The following is a 14,685-nucleotide window of genomic DNA, read 5'->3' as shown; positions in this document are numbered from 1 at the left end:
TAAAACAGCTGCACGCTTGTAATGACATTTTATTGATACAACGCATGGCTACTTCCTCAGTACGTGGTTACAAGCTGTCAGAAACAGTGTTCACTTCGTTGCACAGTGTAATTATTGAGGCTTAAGTTAATTGCTACCAAAAGAATAGAAAACGCTGAGTCAGGTAGAAGGCGTGACTGAGCTCCGCATACCACCTGTTTGACCAATCAGCTCCTTTAATTACCTTCGTGATGTCTGATGAAAGCATTGCTGAAGCTTTCAACTCTGTGTGTCCGGCGATCGGGAAAAGCAATGCTTTTAAAAAATAGTTCATGATTTGAGAAGAATAAAAGGCCAGTTTAGCATGAAACCAAAACACTGTGCCCCACAATGCACTAAATATATTGACACAGAGAGGTGAAAAAGCAGCCGTCCAAAAAGAAGCTGGTGTACTCTTTCCCTGATTCTGTCTTTAGAAACCTAGAAGATATCGTCCTCGTCTCTCCGTGACATTATAAGCTGCCTCCTGGGACCCGTGAGGTGAGGGACTGTAGACGGGGAGTTCAGCACTCCGGAGTCCAACTTAGGACTGGAAGTGCAGCGTGGCCCCACCCGGCCCATGAGCCCGCGAATATCTCTGCGAAGGGCCGGATCGCTGGGGATTGAGTTGAGGCACACCCCTCGTTCCAGACCCCCGATGTCCCGGTCCAAACGGGGGTTACTGGCCCTGCTGGGGGACTGAGGATCAGCGCTGAAATACAAGGTTGAACTTGACTCTGTAGGACAGAAGTACGGCTCTGGGCTGTCTCCAAACACTGACTTGCCCTCTGGTGAGCTCCGTTTGAAATCCGATGTGGGTGACTCGATCGGGCTCTCCATCTCCAGACTGTCGTCCTCTTCGTCTGGGTTTTCGGTCGACGTGGGCTCGCTCACGCTCTGGAACTCGTCTTTGCAGTCGGAGAGAGGTGCCAGGCCTTTCCCCTGAGACTCCGAAGTGGAGACCCCCTCGCAGCTGCCTCCTGCTGTGATAGTCATGCCCTCGCTGCTCTTAAACTCTTGGATGTACTCCTCCATATCCAGTATGGCTGCCGCTCCGCCGGCCCCATACGCTCTATTGATCTTCCCCAGGTCTCCTGTTTTCAGAGCCAGCCGGATTAGGAGCCAGTGGTGGTGGTAGCAGGGACAGGAGCTGTTGGCCCGGCCCCTACAGGTTCCCGGGTGCTCCAGCAGAGAACCAGCCACACCTGAGAGGGAGAAGCTGCCGTGGTTTTGAATGGAGGCGGCCGGCAGGCTTTTGTCCCCGAGAGAGAAAGAGGACTCCCCTCGCTCTACACACGTGCTGCCCGTGTGGTTGCGGTTGGTACCCTGGGAGATCTCGGTTGACTTGGGGTGGAGGAACCTGTAGTATAGGACAAGAGAGGTAGCGCCTAGGAAACAGGGAACAAGAACAAGTTGAATTCAGTACACTCAGTTTTACTGTTTATTTACGGTCATATTCATATCACAAATGACTGAAAAGGCAGAATATCCCGCATATCGTGCATCTAATATCTTTGTTAAGGTGGTCAATTTGCAGCATATATAATGTTATTTACTTTTGTTGTTATTTAACTAGTAACGGGTTGTAACGGTATAACTGTACCACGGTATATAGTAGTATTAAAATGGACTTTTATCCTACAGTGTACATTTGCTTACGTACATAAACTGACATAAGTGAGTGTGTGTGTTAGTTAAAGGCACAATCACACACACACAAGCAATCACATGATGTTCCTGGCGAAGACGAGGATAATAGTGTTCCACTGTATACTGTGATATTTTCCGAGATGGTAATCGTACTGTGAAAATGTCATGCCGTGACATACCGGCCACATCGGTGTTTTCCCACTTAGAATTATTTTTTTAAATCGATTTGAATAACCATAGGGGTGGTATTACTCATATACCACAGAAACTATTAGAGGCATTGAACACAAAAGCATCTGAGAGAAATGTGCTGCGTAACACAGGGAGGGAAGGGAGCGAGAGTGACTCACCGAGGAGAAAGCTGCACAGCACAGTGGCGGGAAGGGTCACGCTGTCCCAAGATGCTTCGCTGAGGAAGTCGGAGGCGGCCAGCAGCAGAGTGGCATTCTCCACCAGCATGAACTGCAAGAGGAGAGAAGGCTACACCATCAGTCATCTCGGACCGCTTTACGTCATTGTAAGCCAAGCACGCAGAGGTGAGGATGACAAGGCAAACTATCTGCCAGTGTGTGTGTATATCTGTGTGTGTGCCGCTGCCCTGTGTATAAGTCATTGAGGCAGTGCTGTATTTGGAGTACAAAACAACACGGCACCAGAATCAAACACGGTGAAAAGGCATGTCTTACTGCATAAAAACTGGCCATGCGAAAGCGCGAGGGCCCGTCTTTGACGTTGAGGAAGAGGAAGATGTGGACCAGCCCCATAACGCCATTAAAGGCACGCCAACACCAGGGGCCGGTGCAGATGTCGGGTTGCTGCGATACGAGCCAGAAGGAGGCCGTGAGCCAGTGGAAACCTGGAGGTCAACGCATAAATAGACGTGGAGATACAAGCGCGATTGGGAATCCATGTAAGAGGCATTAACAGGACATGCTGCATCATTCTGAGGATAATTACATCACTCAGTACCTCAAGTAAGCCTCCGCTACACAAAGGCGCCATGAAGCCTGCTGCTCACCTGCTACTCCACAGACCCACCAGTTAAAGACCCTGGCGAAGAACATGAGGCAAGTCACCCTTGCACCCAGCATGCCCGCCCTCCACACCAGCTGGCACAGCAGGGCCGCCGGAGGCATGGCCAGGTGGCCCGGTCGTATCAGACAGCAGGCTCTGCTGTACAGCACCAGGGCCCAGGAAATAGACAGCACACACAGACCACAGCAATATGCCACTGAGGGTAAAAAAAATAAAAACAGAAGAAGAAAGTATGAAAAACTACTTCCATCTCTTATTCAGACACTGTCTACACGACTATCAGTTTACCTGGGGACATGATGCCCACGTCGGTGGACACCACAACGTATGCCTGCAGCAGGCTCTGAGGCAGCGTGAGGACGAGGGCCTCCAGCAACCAAAGAGCAGCAACATCTGCCTGCTGCATGACAGCAGCTCCGAGCTCGGCTACTGAACCCTGCATGCGCACCACAGACCTCATGCAGTCCCATAATCTGCCAGAAGAGGGAGACAGAGAGAGTGATACAAGAAGTGACACACAGTAACCTCCTGTTAAAAGGTTTCAACTATTTATATAACAAATCGGTTTTTCGGTCTACTTGATAGCTTTGTTTCCTGCGATGACACACTGGATTAAATCCTAACAACATATTCTATATATATATATATGCAAATGATGCTGTATTTTGTGATGCAACATCTGGAGTTGCAAAGATCTTACCGTTTGAAGATGCCCAAGTGCAGTATGTGTATGACGGAGAGGTAACACCGCCTGTCATCCCCGTCGTCATAGTACCATTTCATACTGAGCAGCTGAACCGCTGTTCCCGGTAGGAAAAGGCCGAGAGTGAGGCCCGCCCACTGCGTCTCCTCGTTCCAAAGGTAAAACCCAATACAGTAGATCACTAACACACGTACACAGAAAACAGATACAGAAATGCAAGTTGGTATTAACAGTAAATGTGTTTCTATCTCAAGTGACATCTGTATGTTACAAATCCATGATTTAGGTGCAGCCTATCATATCAGGTCATGCAGATTTTAAATGAAACACATGAAACCCAGCGTGTGTCTGTCGTGTGAGGATTTGTGGCGAAGACATCAGAGTCCTGCTGTGAAAATAACACATTGATATATTTAACGTCTGATTATTCAGTGTCACACTGACTCCAGTCAAAGCAGCAGCATCGTGTGTTCTTTTTTTAATCTTGTGGGAACCTGCTGGAGGCAAAGTCACACTCAGTACATAGTCACCTCGTCTCCCTCTGTCCTGCCCTTGCTCCATTGATCTGCTGAGTCAGGGAATCATCACACCTGACAGTCTTTGCACAGTGTTTTCAGTACAGACTCCAGAAGTGCATGAATTGAACTTTAGTATTCATAGTAATAACATAAGTATTAATAAGCTATTTAAATAATATGTTTTTGGAGGTGAGCATTATTCCTATGTATCAAGGACAAGCCTTTACTGCGGATGTTTTTTTTTTCATTTCTTTGTCGGCTCTGTGACCCTGCTGAATGACCCCTGGAGGTCCCGGGGACCTAGCTTGGCTAACAGTAGGCAACGTTACATAGCTGTGCATTCAACAAAAGAAGCTAGGTTTGGCAATTGCCAGCGTTTTTAACCTGAACGACGGCTGCTCAATGGCTAAGCGACACGTTTTTTCATTCATTAAAGCCAACGGAACATTCTCCACACACAGACAAACAGCCCCCCTCCCCCCTCCACTGTTGTCATATTGAATTCCAGCTCGCACCATGCAAATCGAGCAGACCGCTCGCGCGGGGAATTTTATGCCCACTTACGAGCGGTCCGTTCGGCCACGATAACCAGCGCCGACGCGCCGAACAGAGCCGCCTGGCAGCACGCTATCCAGCACCCGCTCCGCCGGGCCGCCGACGGCATTCTGCGGGCGACCGCCCCAGCAGCGCTCATCATGATGCGGACAGGTGGGAGAGTGAATACACCGGTGGCATTGTCCTGGGCATCCTTCACCCTGGGTACACCCGCTCTCTTCTTCTGCTTCTTCTTCTTCTCCCGCTGCCTGCCTTCTCCTGCCCCCCCCTCCACGGCAAAAAATATGTGACGTCACTGCGCGGTTTTAAAGGGGCACCGATGTACCAGCGTTAACGACTCACCTTCCATCCCCCTTGGGAACATAGCCCTAATGTTTCATAGGAGATCTATTTCTCTCATCACACTTTGAGCATTCACCAGAACGCTGCACAGAAAGCCACAGAGCATGCTGCGCCAGGCCTTGTACCCCATTGTGTTCTGATATTTGTATGTTTCTGTGAAGCATTTTTCTCAGATAGATATTCGGTAAATGTTCTTTTACAATCAGCTGTAAGAGTGCTATTCAGAAACAATCTAACATCTGTGTTTATATCTCAGAATAAACTGTAGAGTCATCTATTTGTGGTTGTAGTCTGTCAGCTGATTAATACTGATACCAAAATATGGAAGTACATGTACAAAATTAGCAGCAAGATCTTATCGATAAGATCATTTTGTTGTGTGTTTCTTTTTTTTCCAGGGTGACGGGTAGACACTTACTGGTGGTGAGTGTCCCAAAACTCATAACAGGATGTTTATCTACGTCACCACATCGGCACACCTCACACACAAAGGCAAGTATGTGTTGCATGCAAACAAGTGAGGTTTCTTCTGTGTTCACTTCAAAGCTTAGCTCACTTAAAATAGGCTTAAATACGCACACACATATAAATAGAAACACTCGCAATGACAAACTTGGTTTATGGAAAATCACATTTTGTTCAATGAAGATGTTCCAGAGATACAAAACAAATGCAGAAAATGTCACAAATCGCTGTTTTTATACATTTGAGATTAATGTTGGCAACAGAATAAATTAACAAAGATGTAAACATTAAATCAATCAAGTCACGGCTCCGAGCCCATGCGGGTAATGTCTTGATTCTTCACACGCTACATCCTGTGTAGAGTAGACAATCCATGATTGAGATAAGGCTTTACTTCAAATCGGCCAGTAACAGGCAGCTGCTGACTTGACCTGTAAGGATTATATGGCTGGATTAGCAAGGCTGTTTCAAGGCTCTGGTGTGCAGCCTGACTCCAGCTTGATGCTGGTTGAATGCAGAGGTAAAGGCAGATCAGCAGAACACTCCTTTGGTGATTTGTAGTTGGTCAGCTCAGTCTCCCCTTGTTCGCCAGAGGTATGAGTCTCCATCTTCTTTATGAGGTCAAGTACATCCCCCTTGTCCATGTCGGCCTCTGCAGCCATGGCCTCGAGCTGCTCTGCCGCCTCACTCATGTCAAACCTTTCAATCTCTGCATTGACCTGGTGTAGCTCCTCCGGCGAGTGTCTGCGGGAGGCCGAGGGGGAGAGAGGACAGAAGCCTTGGAGGTGCACCCGGAGGCTGCAGTAGTGGAGATAGGCACAGGGACAGCAAGGACACCTGTGAGGTCGTTCTCCAGTGTGGAGGCGTTTGTGGAGCTTGAGGTGGACGAATTGAGTGAAGCTGACCGGGCAGAGCTTGCACTGGTAAGGCCTCTCACCTGAGTGTAGCCGCTGGTGGGTCTTCAAGTTACTGGTGCTACTGAACCGCTTATGGCACACCTGTGTCAAAACAGAGCCAAGGAGAATATGTTTTAGAAACACATATCCCACTGTAAAATGGTGAATTTCCTATTTTATACTTCAATTTTTGTATGGATTGAACAAACTTTCCACAACAGATGTTAGAGTGGAATAAATCTTTCCCAAAATGTCGAACAACATCTTCAATCTAAGACAAAGTTATACCTTGCATTCATGGGGCTTCTCTCCAGTGTGAACCAGGTAGTGTTTCTGCAGGTGGGCCAGCTGAGTGAAGGTCTTACTGCAGGTCTGACACCTGAAGGGACGCTCTCCACTGTGCACCCGCAGATGGACCTGAGGATTGCATGTCAGAGATTAGTATTCACCATTGATTCATTGTGTCAAACTCAAGAAACCCTGGTGGCTGGTAAATTCGAAAGATTCTCACAACCGCCGTATTTAGGCTTTTTCTATCCTTTTTGAACGAATATGATGAAGAAGAGCTTACCTTAAGGTTGGACAGCTGCCCAAAGACCTTTCCACATATGTTGCACTCATACCGGATCTTTCCATTCTGCCTGGCGAGGGGGTAAGACAAGGTCTTGTAGCCGATAATCTGCCCACCTCGTTTGATCTTCCTGAGGTCCATTGCATCCTCAGTATTGCTCTCAGTGGCAGACGTGGGTTTGGAAGGGAGGCAGTCTGAAAAGGCGGCCAAAGGCGAAAGAGAGGGCAGTGCTCTGCGGATTGAGGGGGCCATTGATGAGGCACTGGATGTGGCAGGTATTGTGAGGTCTGCGTGGACGTGGCTGGGAGGAGAGTGTTCGAAATCTCTGAGGTGATCTGAGGGGAACCTGAGGTAGTTTGTCCTTTCGGATATGAGGTCCTTGTTGTCTCTGTGCTCACTGGTTGGTGAAAGAATGATGTCTTGTTTGGTGTTGGATAGTGCAAGTGTCATGTCTTTGTGTCTGTTGGCTAGAGGATGAAGGAAGTGTGCATAACCATCAAAAGGCAGTCCATGAGATGAGAGTGTTAAGTGAGGTTTCAGTCGATCTCTGTAGTGCGGGTATGAGTGAGGTAGAATGCTGTTAAGGCCCAGTGAGTAGTGAGGCAGCAGATAGGGAGAATGCCTCAGAGCAGGATGAACTCGATCATGCACAGCAGGCGCTTGGTAAGGTTTGGCTATAGCAGGGCCTCGACTGTGCTGTAAGGTGAAGTGCAAACTGGAGGGAACCGGACCACTTCGAGCTGCTCTTCTGTCAGTTGGAGGGCTGCAGGATGGCAGAGGTGGTAGAGTTGCATATCTATGGCCATGGATGGATTCTGACTGGGGCTGGAATGGGAACGCAGCACGGGGACACGGGGGGAAAACTGCTGAGTGGTTGGTCTGAGACAAGGGACTATCCAGGCGTCTGGGGCAGGTAGTCAGGGATTTGGAAGGCTCGTCTCGGAGGATTTCAGAGACGCTGTGTCCTCGTTTCCCTGTTGTCTTCGCCTGTGCTTGACTCTCTTCTGTGGGACAAATAAAAAGGGAAATGACATCAGAAACACGTGAAATCATTTTTAGACATTCAGTCACAGTATCGTCATTCTTTTGAGTGACACATACACCCATGACAGTAACGTGATCATGCACACAAGCTGCTTGTTAAAATCACTGTTTATCTTCATTTCCGTTGGTTCCCGCGCTACTCCAAAGCCTCATCCTGTGTGTTTGATAAGGTGTGTGTGTGTGTGTGTCTGTGTGTGCACCATCTCCCATGCTTGCCCTGACACTCTATGAACGTGGACACCATATGTGAAACAATAGGCGTCTGATCAGGAGGCAGATAGCATGGCGTTAGTGGGTACAGTATGGTATTTGTATTCGAGTGCTGGCCAGTAGTTTCCACTATAAGCAGGACAGGATACACAGGATAAGAACCGACGTTTTATGTGAACGTGACTGATGAACCAAAGATTTCACCCAGATATAAATAAATCTAAGAGATGCTTGATGGTGTGAAAAATATAGCCATCAACCATTGACCTATGAATAATATTTATTTTTAACGAAAGTCTACACACAGGTCAACGTTATGAAATCTGGATCCAAACCTGTATTTCATCCGAGCAATTCCCCCCACTCTCTACCCACGAAGTCACGACGCGAGACGCCTCACTGACTAACTCCAGCACAGTCGAAAGACGCAAACTGACAAACAGACGAAGACGAAATACAAAAGTATGCATGCACATTTCACCTACTCCTGGACACACTTGACGTCAACCCACAAAAACACAGAGCAACCCTTATCTACATGTGTGCTACCCCCGTGTTCCCCTTCCCCCTCTCCTGAGAGGCCAGCTCTCTGCAAACAAACAGCCGACACTCAGCGAGATATCAATCTGTCAGCAGGTCGTCTTGTCAGGAAGTTCAAGTAGTCACTGGAGCGGTTCCTACTTCTCTTCCTCCTTAAGAGCCAAATAAATAAGAGTAGTCGTGCCAGAATACTGTCAGCGCCTCAGGCAGCCTCTTGTGTGTGAGCGTGTAAATGAGTATTTTGGTATGTGCGTGCGGCCTCTCTGCTAGCATGTGCACTCTTTTGTGTTGGTGAATGAAAGCCACAAGATTTGTGTGCCAAGGAGCTGCCGGCTGTGTTTCTATGTGGAGTTAATAAAAAAAAGGGAAACTGAAACATCGCCTAAAGTCCTGAAATCAGTCTCATCTTTCACAGGTACTGTGGCTATACCTGGAGACAGATCATCTTTGCTTTCAGGACTCCACTCTCCTCCTTTGTGTGTCCTGCTTTAACAAAAGGGCCATGGGCGGGACAAACAAAGAGCGTGTCAGTCGGTCTGCGCTTTGATTGGGAGCCGTACTCCATAATAACAGATGTGTCTCAAAGCTTGGGCACAGGAAGGGTTCTTGTTAACTGAAGGTGTCCAGAAACACTCAGTCCTCGCACTCATGTCCGAAGATAAGATAAGATAAGAAATTCATTTTTACTCCGACTCACACACTTACCAATATTGTCAATGGCCAGCTGGCCCAGTGGAGGGTAGTTGCAGCGTTGTGCAAATTCAGGGCAGTACCACACCAGCAGCTCCCGGCCCGGCTGAAGTGGTTTGATTGTGTAGAAGTAGATTTCCAAACCGCTCTGGCAGGCAATCAGGTTCTGCTCCTCCGCAGAACAGGCTGGGTTGACGTAGCGCATCCAGTTGCTCCTCTCCTCGTTCAAACCATCCAGGATGTGGTGTAAATACCCCTCCGAGAAGACCTATATGGTGTGAGATATAACAAGTCGAAGGATAAGTCAGTTGATGATGACATGCTCTGAATCTGAAACCATGATGTCACTGGTTTCCTGATGCCGTTATGGTAAATACTGAGCTGCTGCTGCAGAGACATTGATGTTGCATGTGTTTGCTGCACACATCTAGAGTTTAAAAAAAGCAGCTCTGAATTAGTATTTCACCGTATGACTGGATTGTACGGGTTAGGGTTATCTCGCTCACGACTCTCACCTATCGCCTTTGTGGTGACGTATTGATGACATTTCTATCGGCCTATACAACTGTTGTTTCTGCTCTCGGCTCTTTGAAGCCGTGCTGTCACTCGAGTCATGGCTGTGATGTTGACACATTGTCTGTGTTTTGGCTGTTGCAAGTTTTGGTTGGGGTGGCATGATGTCAAGGTTGCTGACTTCGAAACTGTAGCATTACACAGGCGCTTGTGCGTGATGGAAGATGTGCCTCTTTTGCTGATTTGTAACATAACGGTTCTCAGGCTCAAAGCCACTTCCTTGCTTAGTCAGTGTGAGAGTTTATGAGTCTGAAGAAGCGCGGACATATGTATGATGTATTTACTGGCAGCGATACCGCTGCCGAGAGAAGCGGAGAAAGAGGAGAACCGCTGCGTCACTGAAACCAAACAGCTGTGTGTGTGTGTGTGTGTGTGACCTCAGGCAGCCATGCAGGGAACTGGCAAACACACATTCACAGTACATGCACATTGAAAGCCATCTGATCCAGCAGCGTTTAAAGGTACCCAAGCATTGGCTGGCCGAGTTATACTTTCACAGGATGTCAGACGTTGACCACAACTGCTTACTCGTGCCACGGCACAGCCACAGCAGCGTCCCAAGATGGAGATACAGGATGTGAACACAAACCTATAGACAAATTTGAGATTCACTTACCCTCCAAAAGTACTTCCTGTCAGCGTCTTTCAGCAGCGTTTCGTTGGTGTAGCTTTCCCCCACCAGAGGGCCGAAACGTGTTCCCTTCGGAATCAGCTCCTTACTGGTCACCCCAAGCACCTGTTGAACAAGGTAGGGCATGAAATCAGCAAACAACAGAGTGGCTAACAAATTGGAGGCCTGAGCAAGCATCCGGATGCACTCAGAGCTGAAAAAAAACATAATTCGAGGGATGAGATTCTTGGGAATACAGTCCTTCTTATCTGACTCTCCACCCCTTGCTGGTTTCTTTGTGATTAACAAAAATAATCAAGCCAGTTCACTGGAAAATTAAAATCTCCAGAAAAAGGAAATAAGCAACCAAGAAATGAGTTGTCATTGTTGTTATAAGACTGTGACAGAACGTGTCCGTTGCTTCACATGCTGAATATTTCATAAGCCAATCGCCCACGTTATCTTTAGTTTCTCTACACTATTCAAATTTCACCACCACTCTTGTTCTACTACCTCCAGGTGTGAAACTCACCCCTCTGTGTCAAGCCTGCAGGATGTGGGAGAGAGGATAATGTATCATGGGCACACCCCGACCAGTCAACTGCACTTTGAGCTCCGGGTTCAAATCCCCCAAAGCAATGGTAACGTAGCCTCTCTTTCATCTTGGAGCAATACTGGCATGGCGTATGCAGCTGGATCAACCACTACATGCTGAGCTCACCTCCAGTCTATCCAGCTAGTTTTACCCTCACTTTGTCAAACTGTGTCACAGATTACTGTAACGTATGCTGCTCTTTGGTGTCAACCAGACTCCAGACAGACCTCATTAGAAGGCCAAAGTGGTGCTACGGGTATTTTGCGTCAGACGCCTAGACTGGGCTACTTCCTCTGATCTCGCCGAACAACCATTTTTCATTTACAGAGGCTCAATCTTAATCCTGTGTGAGTAAAACCTAATGCTTCCTTTTCATGGATAGCCCACTGGGCTAATCCTTTATCATGTATTTACCATGCTATCTGCAATTTCCTAGTCCATCCGGTTAAACACGAACTATCCTCCACTTTAAATCCCTGTAACTGCCACCCACTTAACCCGGAAGATGGTTTATGGTGCTATCCGTAAGGGGAGGGGGGGTCCCGGTGCTGGTGCCCTGCTTTACGGTGTAATTGTGTGCTGCGACAAAGGGTTGGGAATCTGAAGTAGTTACTAATCATAGAGACCTCAGGCTGTGCGCTCAGGGGCTTGCCTTTTTCTGTCTTTGCCTCAACGCATTCATAGCAGTGAGGAAAGGCTGAAATTAGACAACAACATGTCAAGCACTTCCCGCCTGAGGATGGATGAGTGGATGGAAGGATGTTGGAGTGACGCAAGGAGTCGGTAGTTACACAAAACATAAACAACTGCAGTACATGCTTACATACCACTTAGATGTATTGGGATTCTTTTTCCTGCGTTGGTTTTTGTCAGAACTCTTTTAAACTCCACTTTCTCTGAATTTGAAAGAACACAGAGACGAGGAAGATGTGCTTTGCTGCGTACCTCTGCGGAGCTGTGGCAGCGTTTCAGGGACAGGTTTCTGGGCAAGGATCTCTCGGCTCGTGTCTTCCCGTTGTTTCCGGGCGCTTCCTCCAGAAGTTGGTCCTTCACGATGTAAGTGCACTTCTCCTCAAATGTATCCTCGCTCCATGATTTCGTGTCTGCATCCTGTGTCTCGGGCATCGCCTGCTGCGATGACCCTGTGCTATGCGGTGAGCTTTCTGAGGTCAACATGGCTTCGGTGCACTGAGAGGAGGCCTGCAGAACAGATAGAGACTTAAAGTAGGGAAACGTGTTGTCAAATGTCCGTCATTCCATATCTAAGAAGAAACCCAAACAGAAGATCTAATTGTTGACCAAAGACACCTTTTAACTTTTCCTTTTATGTCACAATATAAGGGAAAAAACACAGACCAAACAAACAATAGCTGCAGTACCAAGGGAAGTGGACATTTGAATGGAGCTAAAATTAGATCTCAGAGTGCGATGTGACACAGAGGAGGCAGGGGCAAGTCTGGGATGTTGGGGAGAGGTGGCGGAGAATCTCCCTTTCCCATCAGCCACTGCTACCGGACAAACAAACTTCAAAGTGGAACCTTCGTGCTTGCTGCCCCATTGCCCCCACTGTCCCATACATCCTCTCTCCAAATCACAACCCCCGGGGCTACAAGGGAGGTTCCTGTGCACGTCAGCCCCGGAGCAGGACCACTTTCACAAGGAAATCAGCACTCCCAGTAAATCGAGCAGACTTCCTCTGAACTGGGACTTGGCTCTCAGCCAGGTATAAAGTCTCTTTCTCTTTCTTTCTGTCTGTTCCTCACTGTCTACCCCCCCCCCCCACCCTTTTTAGGAAGATTGTTGTCAGCCACCTCATCTCTGACAAAGGCACAGTATCCCGACTGATGGGATGATAATGGTGAAATAGTGACAGAGAAGAAGACATAAGTGTTGTGATTAAAAGACGGTGCTAATGTGTGCCCTCTCAGAACTTCCTTCTTCGGGCTCGTCAGTTTGCCTCTGAGAAAGTGATAGATAAGGTTTGTGTGCTGCTTATATTTGGGAAGCGCTGATGTGGCATCCTGAAGTAAAACCAAACTCAAGACATCAACTTCAGTGGAAACTGGGTGTAAAAATGTGTTCAAACAATTACGTTTAAACAATGGAAAGACACTCCCCTTTTGATATTTCAAAAAAGGGTTTTTGTTAATTAATCAAAACTCACATCTGACATATATGTTCAATAGTGGCACATATGCTTCAAAATATCTCGTCTTCTTCTCGGGGAGAGAGAAAAAAGGAATGCAGATAAAAGTGCAGAGCGATTGAGATTTATGGACGGCGTTTCCCCCTGTTTTCTTCTGAAGTGTGGTCACCACAGCTGACTCGGAATGACTGTCACAAGTGTGACAGCTCACTCCGAAACCATCAAAACCCTGTGACACAGCAGAAAATATGTTCTGAAAATCAAGACACGAGTCAACGCTCACAGCTGTGTCGCTTGCTGGAGAACATGTAACAGGTTGACTCTAGAAAGCACTCTTCACCTTCCTCTGACATGATGTTCTATACGGGACAGTGTGGTAACATTTCATATAGAATCATCAGAACAAGATCTATAAGTATCAATGAGATGATTTTGAGAGAGATGCATGTACTTACTGTGAAGCCTAGAGAGGAGCCACACATAAGGCAGGCTGTCAGTGCCCTCCTTGAAATTGAGTCCTTGAGTGTCTATGAGCAACCAGTGGCTGTCCTCTGTCTCTTGTCCTCCGTCTCTCTCTGTCTCTCTTGTCGTCTCTCACCCGACCTCAGTATCCTGTGTACCTGCGTGTGACTGGCCGCGCAACTGAACACTCAAGTGTTTGACTCTTCCTCTTGCTTCTTGCATGGGAGGAGGGAAGGTGTGTGCTTGAGACACAGAGAGAGAGAGAGAGAGAGAGAGAGAGAGAGAGAGAGAGAGAGAGATACACTCCCTTTTCCTCTTGCTCTCCCTCCCCCTCCTCCCCTCTGCCCCATGACTCCACCTTGGAGGGTGTTTGTGTTTGCGTGTGTGTCACTCTCTTGCCCCGGGGCGTTAGGCTTTCTCCGGGGGGGGGGGGGGGGGGGGGGGGGGGAGGACGCAGCACAGAGGACATGAGGTCATTTTGGTGCTTGTGTAGTGCGAGGCAAGGTTTCAAAAGTTTTTTATTTTTTATTTTATTGTTTTTAAAGATGCCCAATTCTGCTCAATTCAGTTTCAGCTTTTACTTTGTCGTCGGAGATCTTGTTTGCGTATCGGTTCAAATGCAGCGCACCATATTCACACCACTAACCGCATAGAAGACCTGAAGTAACAACTCTTGATCTTCACAACTAACATGAAAAAGCTCAATTAGATCACAGCAACAGCTGCAGACTGAAATATTTTCACTTTATGTGTCAGTGTTGCCTGTTTGACTCACTGATACTCGCTAATGTTGATCTCCAGAGAGTCTTACAAGGTAGAAATGATGAGTAATTGTTTTGGAATGTGTAATCTGCCACAAAAAGGAATATGTCACGTCACTTTAAAAAACAATCTGAATTCATTGTTTGGTTACTAAAACATCACAATGTCATAGAACACAAGGTGATGTAATCAAATCAGCCCCATACCTAATATTAGGTATAATATTAGGACACTGAGAGTTTGTTTTCCTGCCTTGAAAAGAACATCGATAAAATAACTTGTGTCTTCTGTCATTTTCTT

The 14,685-nt window shown here is 47.4% G+C and overlaps 2 protein-coding genes across 2 annotated transcripts; both read right to left on the bottom strand.

Moving 5' to 3' along the window:
- Positions 1-459: 459 nt before the first annotated feature.
- On the bottom strand, positions 460-4,621 carry xkr5a (XK related 5a; the record flags this gene model as incomplete). The annotated part of the gene is made up of 7 exons (XM_079291356.1): positions 460-1,406; positions 2,019-2,130; positions 2,355-2,524; positions 2,687-2,899; positions 2,992-3,176; positions 3,404-3,587; positions 4,489-4,621. The coding sequence occupies 7 exons, from the start codon at positions 4,619-4,621 to the stop codon at positions 460-462; spliced, it is 1,944 nt and encodes a 647-aa protein (XP_079147482.1).
- A 1,132-nt stretch (positions 4,622-5,753) lies between these two features.
- Positions 5,754-13,643, bottom strand: prdm1c (PR domain containing 1c, with ZNF domain; the record flags this gene model as incomplete). The annotated part of the gene is made up of 7 exons (XM_079290594.1): positions 5,754-6,284; positions 6,471-6,599; positions 6,754-7,754; positions 9,253-9,505; positions 10,427-10,546; positions 11,961-12,215; positions 13,617-13,643. 7 exons carry the CDS (start codon positions 13,641-13,643, stop codon positions 5,754-5,756), a joined length of 2,316 nt encoding a protein of 771 aa, XP_079146720.1.
- Positions 13,644-14,685: the final 1,042 nt, after the last annotated feature.

Source organism: Melanostigma gelatinosum (assembly GCF_949748355.1).
Source record: "Melanostigma gelatinosum genome assembly, chromosome: 19".
In the NCBI taxonomy this organism is placed as follows: domain Eukaryota; kingdom Metazoa; phylum Chordata; class Actinopteri; order Perciformes; family Zoarcidae; genus Melanostigma; species Melanostigma gelatinosum.
Note: the sequence above shows the minus strand (reverse complement) of the source record. Positions and strands in the feature narration are given on the sequence as shown.